The sequence below is a fragment of the Tachysurus vachellii genome, chromosome 15 (assembly GCF_030014155.1).
Source record: "Tachysurus vachellii isolate PV-2020 chromosome 15, HZAU_Pvac_v1, whole genome shotgun sequence".
Lineage (NCBI taxonomy): Eukaryota > Metazoa > Chordata > Actinopteri > Siluriformes > Bagridae > Tachysurus > Tachysurus vachellii.
Genome location: NC_083474.1, coordinates 913,064 through 923,063, shown reverse-complemented (window position 1 = coordinate 923,063; position 10,000 = coordinate 913,064). Strand labels below are relative to the sequence as shown.

Here is a 10,000-nt window from a genome sequence, read left to right as displayed (position 1 = left end):
ACCTACCATGCATGTCTTTGGACCGGGGGAGGAAACCGGAGGCGGGAATCGAACCCCCAACCCTGGAGGTGTGAGGCGAACGTGCTAACCACTAAGCCACCATGCTAATATTACATAATTATTATAATTATTAAAACTGACATGTGGTTGTTTTTGATTCTCCTCGTCGAACAAAACTGACTGATTTCATCTTCACTTTTCTTTTCTCACTCACCCTTTTCCAGCCACATTCACATCACTTCCACTAGGATCCTGACCGTCTCACTAACACTAACACTGTCTATCATTTAAAGTCACATTAACGAGAAATCCAGCGTGAACTTCAAAGCTTTTTCAATGCTATGTTAGAGTTATAATGTTAGAGTTATAATGTCAGTGTTATAATGTCAGTGTTATAATGTTAGAGTTATAATGTCAGTGTTATAATGTTAGAGTTATAATGTCAGTGTTATAATGTTAGAGTTATAATGTCAGTGTTATAATGTCAGTGTTATAATGTCAGTGTTATAACACGTGAATATTTATAATAAATACACGTGAATATTTATAATAAATACACGTGAATATTTATAATAAATACACGTGAATATTTATTATAAATACACGTGAATATTTATAATAAATACACGTGAATATTTATAATAAATACACGTGAATATTTATAATAAATACACGTGAATATTTATTATAAATACACGTGAATATTTATTATAAATTCACGTGAATATTTATAATAAATTCACGTGAACATTTATAATAAATACACGTGAATATTTATAATAAACACATTAATATTTATTATAAACACAAGTTTATAATAAACACACATTAATATTTATTATAAACACACATATAAAGTTTATAATAAACACACATTAATATTTATTATAAACACATAGAAAGTTTATAATAAACACACATTAATATTTATTATAAACACAAATATAAAGTTTATAATAAACACACATTAATATTTATTATAAACACACATATAAAGTTTATAAACACACGTTAATATTTATTATAAACACACATATAAAGTTTGTAATAAACACACATTAATATTTATTATAAACACACATATAAAGTTTATAATAAACACACATTAATATTTATTATAAACACATATAAAGTTTATAATAAACACACATTAATATTTATTATAAACACACATATAAAGTTTATAATAAACACACATTAATATTTATTATAAACACACATATAAAGTTTATAATAAACACACATTAATATTTATTATAAACACATATAAAGTTTATAATAAACACACATTAATATTTATTATAAACACACATACAAACTGCCCCAGAGGTAAACAATGTGAGGCTAAAGCACTTTTCTCTCCCACTTTCTTACCGTGTAAACTTTGTCCTGCTTTTACCGACTGAGAGTTTAAAGCAGTCTGATCCGTTATAACTGCTCACACGGTTCTTACAGCGCTTATTATACCCCAAAAGCGTGTCACATCCACTTTACACGTCATGTTACACAGAGACTTTTCATTTCATTTCATCAGCGCCATACCGGAAGTAAACAAACCGAAATGGTGGCTCGCGCAGCTTTCCCTCCCTCAGAGCTTCCTGAAAAAAAAAATAGAAAGAACCGGAAACAATATGTAAAATTCTCTAGGACGACTTTTGTAGTTATTCCTACTTATAATCACAAGCTGAATTACGTTATGAGCGTAAATAATGCATTTTAGTTTATATTAAGTATTAATATTAAAGTATTATACATTATACTGTCACCTTTTACTTTTAATTGATCTATCTATCTATCTATCTATCTATCTATCTATCTATCTATCTATCTGTCTGTCTGTCTGTCTATCTATCTGTCTATCTATCTGTCTGTCTATCTATCTATCTGTCTGTCTGTCTATCTATCTGTCTATCTGGTTGTCTGTGTCTGTCTGTCTGTCTGTCTATCTATCTATCTGTCTGTCTATCTATCTATCTGGCTGTCTGTCTGTCTATCTATCTATCTATCTATCTATCTATCTATCTATCTATCTATCTATCTATCTATCTAATCATCTATCTGTCTGTCATTCTGTCTGTCTGTCTATCTGTCTGTCTGTCTGTCTGTCTATCTATCTGTCTGTCTGTCATTCTGTCTGTCTATCTATCTGTCTGTCTGTCATTCTGTCTGTCTGTCTCTCTATCTGTCTGTCTGTCTGTCTGTCTGTCTGTCTGTCTATCTTGCCATCTATCATAGACTTCTTTCCATATATATCTAAACATCATGAATATCCAGCTCCATACCATCAACACTGATGAGACACATTAACAGCGATGTGTATAACATCACAGCGGCCCTTTGCATCGTCAGGTGTTGTTTACTAATAATGACGTCATTCTGAATGTGTGTTTGAGAGATAAATTAGAGCCTGGAAAGGAATTTAGTTAAAAGTTATAAGAGATTAAATGGTGCTTAGGGAGTATGTAAATTATGTAAGAGGACCAGGCAGTGTCTGTGTTGTGTTGCGTTGTCCTAGCAACCTTGGGGCCAGAAACAGTGCGGAAACTGCAGGAATGAGCATGTTCTCTCTGTGTGTGTTTTGTGTGTGTGTGTGTGTGTGTGAATGAAGCTGGTTGTAAGTGCGACTTAGCATTTATCAATCCATCCATTTTCTGTACCATTATCCTGCCCAGGGTCACAGAGAACCTGGAACCAATCCCCATGTGGTGCTAAGCCATCACCAGACACAATCACACAGGATGATACAGTACACTGTATTATGGAACACATTTAATTAAATAGCTCAATATTTGAATAGTTAGTCATATAGAATTATTATTCATTTATTCATTCATCTTCTACCACTTATCCGAACTACCTCAGGTCACGGGGAGCCTGTGCCTATCTCAGGCGTCATCGGGCATCAAGGCAGGATACACCCTGGACGGAGTGCCAACCCATCGCAGGGCACACACACACACACTCATTCACTCACACAATCAAACACTACGGACAATTTTCCAGAGATGCCAATCAACCTACCATGCATGTCTTTGGACCGGGGGAGGAAACCGGAGTACCCGGAGGAAACCCCCGAGGCACGGCGAGAACATGCAAACTCCACACACAAGGCGGAGGCGGGAATCGAACCCCCAACCCTGGAGGTGTGAGGCGAACGTGCTAACCACTAAGCCACCGTGACCCCACCAGTAGGACATTATTTATTTTATATGTAATGAAATATGTTTATGATCAGTAGGTACCTGGAAATCCAGTTGGGCCCCGAGAGCCTTTGGCCCCTTGCTGGATAGGACCCTGTGGTCCAGGGTCTCCCTTACAACCCATTTCACCTGTCAGTCCATTAGGCCCCCTGTCCCCAGGTATACCTATTCCTGAAAGAGGAAGTAAGAGAAACTATTATTATTATTATTATTATTATTATTATTATTATTATTATTATAGTAGTAGTAGTCATAGTAGTAATTTGTCATATACAGTGGTGTGAAAAAGTGTTGGCCCCCTTATTGATTTTTTATTTTTTTGTACATTTGTCACACTTTAATGTTTCAGATCATCAAACAAATGTAAATATTAGTCAAAGATAACAAAGTAAACACAACATGCAGTTTTTACATGAAGGTTTTTATTATTAAGGGAAAACTTAATTCACAAAGAAAACAATTCTCCAGAGATGCCAATCAACCTACCATGCATGTCTTTGGACCAGGGGAGGAAACCGGAGTACCCGGAGGAAAACCCCAAGGCACGGGGAGAACATGCAAAATCCACACACACAAGGTGGAGGTGGGAATCGAACCCTGACCCTGGAGGTGTGAGGCGAACGTGCTAACCACTAAGCCACCGTGTCCCCCTAGAATTATTATTATTATTAATATTATAGAACTATAATAATCAAAGTATTATTTAATACTCGTACTGTCTATATTGTCTCACATTGTTTTGTCTTGTTTTGAATGTATTGTCGTGTCTAAAAGCTAAATGTATAGTATAGTGTTATTTATTTCTGTACTTTTGAGAGTCACAAACAGCTGGAACCAAATTCCTTGTGTGTGTCAACATCAACACATTTGGCCAATAAACCTGATTCTGATTCTGTTGATTAAGCTGGGGGGGGGGGGGGTGAGAGTTGGGAAAAATAAGGTATAGAAGGTGTGTGTCTGTGTGTGCGTCTGTGTGTGGTAGGGGTTGTACTCTCTGAACCCAGTTGTGCTATGATGTAATGCAGTAATTTCTCTCCACCTCCACCCCCCTGTCTATCTCTCTCTCTCTCTCTCTCTCTCTCTCTCTCTCTCTCTCTCTCTTGCTCTGTCTATCACTATGTCTCTGTTGTTGCTGCTAACATTTACTGTAATTGAGAGTTATGGCAATTATCATAATGGCATAATGGTGACAATAATGATGATGTAATATGGCTGCTTTTCAAAATGGCCTCCAGTCTGGGCTGCTGTCTGTCTCTATTCTTTAGTTTTCTTCATGGTAATGGACTGCATGTGTACAATCTCATGCTTATACACCCGGGCAGGGAAACAGGGCCGGGTTAGAAACAACAACAGAGTATATTTTTAAGAGAAAATACTACAGTGCAATCATTAAAAGGTACGGTGTGATTCTCTTCTGTGTAGTTGTTCATTTATGGTTAGGGTTAGGCATTAAAAACGTAAGTCACCATTTCAGGGCTTGGGTTCAAGGGATGAAGGGATGCAGTGCTGCTCAGAGATGTGCAGATGTACAGACACGACTGTGTACAAACCTGAAACTGTATTCGACAGCGTTGTCACAAAAACCACGCATCTTGCCTTCATTAGTACCAGCATCTCTTAGTATGGGTTTTCTTTTTTGTAATATATCGACAATCATACACATTGTGTGTGTTCACAATCATACACCTTGTGTGTGTTCACAATCATACACCTTGTGTGTGTTCACAATCATACACCTTGTGTGTGTTCACAATCATACACACTTAGCTTGTTCACTTAGCTGGAGAACATTTCAGCCTGAAGTGAGCAGAGTGAACAGTATTCCTACAAGATGCTCCCATTCACACCCATGGACTTCATCCATTATTAATTATAGAGTTTTTATGGTTCTTCATGTCGGGTCTCCCAGGGCTCTGTACAGCATAGCCAACGGGTCAGAAATTAAACGTTATCGTGTTTATAAATAATGATAGAAATAAATTCAAGTGTCTAATTTCATAATACAAATGTTTGAGAACCCCAGATCTAGACACATGGTTTGGGAAAATTAAATAACATTTAAAACGAGGGTTTGGTTTGGTTTGGTGTGTTTACATAGTAATTGTTGTGTGTGTGTGTGTGTGTGAGAGAGAGAGAGAGAGACAGACAGAGAGATAGACAGAGAGAGACACACAGAGAGAGAGAGAGAGAGAGAGAGAGAGAGAGAGACTTAGAGAGAGAGACACACACAGAGAGAGAGAGAGAGAGACAGACAAAGAGAGAGAGACAAAGAGAGAGAGAGAGAGAGAGAGAGAGAGAGATAACGCTTATATAACATTAGTGTATATATAATATTAGAGGATATATAATATTAGCGCTTGCAAAGTGGGCGGAGCTTCAGATGATGTCATGCTTACTTTTGGACCAAAACAGTAAGATGATAAAAAATCTCTTTACTTTTAATGTATTAATATGATTACACTTTATGATAATAATGTGACACATGCTATATAAAAAGGCTTTAGGTGAAGAGGACGGTGTTTTATAGCTGTAGCGCTTTACTATGCCTTCGGCTACAGTAAACTTTTAGTTGTTGTGCTTTTTTCCCTCGCGCGTAGTTCTGGGTGATGGACAAGCTTGACGTCCAATGAACACGGCGGATGGGCGGGGCTTCCATTGTATCGCGGCCACGCATTGGAGTGTCACGTGTTCAGTGCTGCTCGGGGCAGGACAGGGACTCGGCTGCGGGGATCCGCGCGCGTGCTGCTGTTGTTTTTGTACCGACGGACGGAGGTGTATTTTACCGTAGAGCCGATGAACGGGACTCCGTGCGCTTTGGATTAACTGTCGGATGCGTGTGTGTGTGATGTCGCGCTCTCACTGTCCCGGTGCGCACGGAACTCCGCACTAAAGGAGACTTTTTCTTCTTCTCCATCTTCATCTTCTTCTTCTTCAGCTCCACGGGTTCCTCCTTAACCGTTATCGAGTTCATAATGAGCTGTTTAAACTTATCTGTGATAAAGAACTGACCTCAGTGAGATCTTTACAGTGCTTGTTTTGGCACGAGCTGCTGAACCATTAGCTTTAGCCTCTGGAAGAAAACAACTTCGGCACGAGCGCGTTTTATTCCCAATGGAAAAGAGTTTGCTTTCGTTGCCCTTTTCGCATTTTTAAAGAAAATCAATGCAATCTTAAAAAAAAAGAGCATTTTCTTCTGATAAAATGGCAAGCCCGTGTACAGAGAAGGCTTGTTTTTCGGATGTGAGAAAGGTGGGTTATTTAAGGAAACCCAAAAGCATGCACAAAAGGTTTTTTGTTCTGCGGACTGCCGGTGATACCGGACCTTCCAGGCTGGAGTACTACGAGAACGAGAAAAAATGGAAACAGAAATCTGGTGCTCCAAAAAGGTCAATCCCACTCGAGAGTTGCTTCAATATTAACAAAAGGGCGGATTCCAAAAACAAATACCTCGTGGCTCTGTACACCAAGGACGAATACTTTGCAGTCGCTGCAGACAACGAGCTGGAGCAGGATGCATGGTACCAAGCACTCGTAGACCTCCACAACCGAGGGAAGGTCCACGAAAGTGCAAGGAGCAACGGCACAGGAGATGATATTTATGGAGAGACTACACCCGGGCCAGCATTTAAGGAAGTATGGCAAGTTATCCTGAAACCAAAGGGACTCGGACAGACCAAAAACCTAATCGGCGTTTACAGACTGTGTCTCACAAATAAGACTTTGGGTTTCGTGAAACTCAATTCCGACGCAGCGGCAGTTGTTTTGCAGCTAATGAACATCCGGAGGTGCGGCCACTCTGAGAATTTTTTTTTTATCGAAGTCGGGAGATCGGCGGTGACGGGACCTGGTGAATTTTGGATGCAGGTTGATGATTCGGTTGTGGCTCAGAACATGCATGAGACTATTTTAGAGGCAATGAAAGCCATGAGTGAAGAGTTTCGACCCCGTAGCAAAAGCCAGTCTTCTTCCAACTGCTCCAACCCCATTTCTGTGCCGGTGAGGACGAGGCATCATCACAACAACCCTCCTCCGAGTCAGGTTGGGTTGGGAAGGCGCATTAGGGCCGAAAGTGTGACGGCGACGTCTCCAGCCGGCCCAGGCAGACACAGCCAATCGTTCAGAGTAAGGGCATCCAGCGACGGAGAAGGAACCATGTCTAGACCAGCGTCTGTCGACGGGAGCCCCAGCAGTCCGAGATCGTCTAGGCCACAGTCCCAAAGGCACAGGGGTAGATCCAGACTGCATCCACCGTTAAACCATAGCAGGTCTATCCCCACACCAACATCACGATGCTCCCCATCAGCTGTCAGCCCTGTAAGTCTGTCTTCCAGCAGCACTAGTGGACACGGATCCACTTGTGATGGTCTTTTCCCCCGACGCTCCAGTGCCTCAATATCAGGGTCACCAAGTGACGGAGGCTTTATCTCCTCCGATGAATATGGTTCCAGTCCATGTGATTTCCGAAGCTCCTTCCGCAGCGTGACCCCTGACTCATTTGGACATACCCCTCCTGCCAAGGAAGAGGAATTGAATAACTACATATGCATGACCAAGTCTGGTTCACTAACTAGTACTGGGAGCCAGTCCAGAGGAACGCTCTCTCTAATGGATGAGCCAGACTTGGAGAAATGTTTCAGGAAAAGGACTCATTCTTCAGGCACCCTGTCACCCCAGGCTACATGCCACCAAACAACACCTTCACAGTCACCTGTCGTGTCTCTGGATGAATATACAGTAATGACACCGACATACAGTCGCAGCCAATCTGTATCATCCTCATCGCCATCAATATTTCGGAACTTGTCCACAAATTCCTATCCTGAAGAATGCTCGGACATGCCGACGGCGAAAGGTGGCGGCGAGCCCAGTCACAAAGACGACGGCTACATGCCGATGTCACCAGGTGTAGCCCCTGCGGTGGTAACAGGAAACAGCGGAGACTACATGCCTATGAGTCCAAAAAGTGTTTCGGCCCCACAGCAGATTATCAACCCACGACAGCACTCACGAGTGGACTCCAATGGCTACATGATGATGTCACCGAGTGGTAGCTGTTCTCCAGATGTTTCTACAAACTACAGAAAGATATGGACCAATGGCATGAACCCCACTCTGTCTGTAGAGAGCACAGAGGGGAAAGTGTCCTCATGTGGAGACTACATTAACATGTCTCCTGCTAGCGGCTCAACCACCGGCACGCCACCGGACTGCTACTTTAATCCTGTAGACGAGCTGCCCAGGCCCGCATACGCCTACTACTCTCTACCCCGTTCCTTCAAACATGCCAATAGGAAACAGGACCAGAGCCCCTTACGGAAGTCGCTTGGCAGCAGTCGCCTGGTTTGCGCTGACTCTTCCTCGTCTTCGGCTAGCAGTGACAGTTTGGGTGGTCACTGTAATTCACAACAACCGTCTGTCAGGCCCAAGATTTCAGAGGTCAACTCTAGGCTAGCACGCCCAACAAGGCTAGCATTGGATGCTAACAGAGCTAGCACTCTTCCACGGATGCGTGACAGCCCTTTTCCAGGTGAGCCCAAAAGTCCGGGAGAGTACGTCAATATTGAGTTTAACGACAAAGCGTTTTCGGCGAGCATATCGTCACTGTTTTCACCCGCGTTCGCTCTTAACGGAGCTGACGTTCTATCAGAGCACACTTCTTCCGACTACATGAACATGCAGCTGGGTTCACAAAGCTTGCTCTCACCGTCTAAGCAATCAGCGTCCGATTCCTCGTGCTACGCCATTGTCGGCCCCTCAGAAAACATGGCCTCTTCGCCTCACCTGCCTTGTGAAAATATTCGTGAATGTGACTACATGAGCATGCAACTAGGCTCCTACTCTACAGCCTTTCCTGACTCCCAGAGGACGCTTCAAAATACTTTGTTACGAGACCCAGAAGTCTTGCTCTGCTCCGAGTCACAAAATGACATCTCAACATTAGGTGCAGCTCCAGGGAGGCCTGTGCTTATCGGTCCTTTGACAGATCTCAGTGCCTTTTCCCGGGTAAACCCAACCCTGGGTGCCAAAGTGATCCGGGTCGACCCGCAAGGCCGAAGACGGCACAGCTCTGAAACATTTTCCTCCACAACAACCAAAGGGGCCGTGAGCACAGCCACAGGCTTTCAGTCAGAAGACGTCAAACGCCACAGCTCTGCTTCATTTGAGAACGTTTGGCTTAAGCCTGTAGAGGCTTCCACCACCACCAACACTGCTACTCCTGCTGCTAGCACCGCACCTAACGTTGACCCTCAGAACCAAAACGACCTTAACTATATCGATCTGGATCTGGCGCAGAACCGAGAGACGCTTGTGCAAGATTGGAGCTCGAGCTTCCAGACCCGGCAGGTGGACCTCAGCGCGGTAGGAGCGGCGGAGGAACCGAGCCCCTACGCCAGTATAAACTTTCAGAAAGCAGATGATGCCAGAGGAAACCTCACCTATAGAGAAGGTAAGCCTCGACCAACGATTATTCTTCGTCACTTATTGGCTTTAAAGCTTTTTAAAGCTAAATTTAATGTCAGCTTGTTTGTGTGGAAAAAGTGAGCGTGAGAGATCTTGTCACTACATTCAGTAAGGAATGTGCATGTCATATTGTTTATAAAACAGCTCCCACTCGTGCAGTTTGAGCTTTCAGCGGAAAATCCCTTCACTTCAGACGGGTGTAGCTACGGTCCAGGTGCCCTCACCGTGACGGACAAACAAAGATTGATGCATGTGTGTGTCTGTAAATGGAGCTTGACCTGCTCACACTTAGTCACACCGCAACAACAAGCACTTTGACTCGAAACAGCGTACGGATC

The 10,000-nt window shown here is 42.5% G+C and overlaps 2 protein-coding genes across 2 annotated transcripts in view; one reads left to right on the top strand and one right to left on the bottom strand.

The window, feature by feature from the left end:
* Positions 1 to 1,559, bottom strand: part of rhbdd1 (rhomboid domain containing 1) — a 7,408-nt gene extending 5,849 nt beyond the window's left edge. Inside the window, exon 1 of the mRNA XM_060888717.1 lies at positions 1,375 to 1,559. The gene's annotated coding sequence lies outside the window, so the exon portion shown is untranslated. The remainder of the gene's footprint in view (positions 1 to 1,374) is intronic.
* A 4,238-nt stretch (positions 1,560 to 5,797) lies between these two features.
* Positions 5,798 to 10,000, top strand: part of irs1 (insulin receptor substrate 1) — a 15,403-nt gene continuing 11,200 nt past the window's right edge. Inside the window, exon 1 of the mRNA XM_060887986.1 lies at positions 5,798 to 9,648. Coding sequence (XP_060743969.1) covers positions 6,402 to 9,648 — 3,247 coding nt within the window. The 5' untranslated portion in view covers positions 5,798 to 6,401. The remainder of the gene's footprint in view (positions 9,649 to 10,000) is intronic.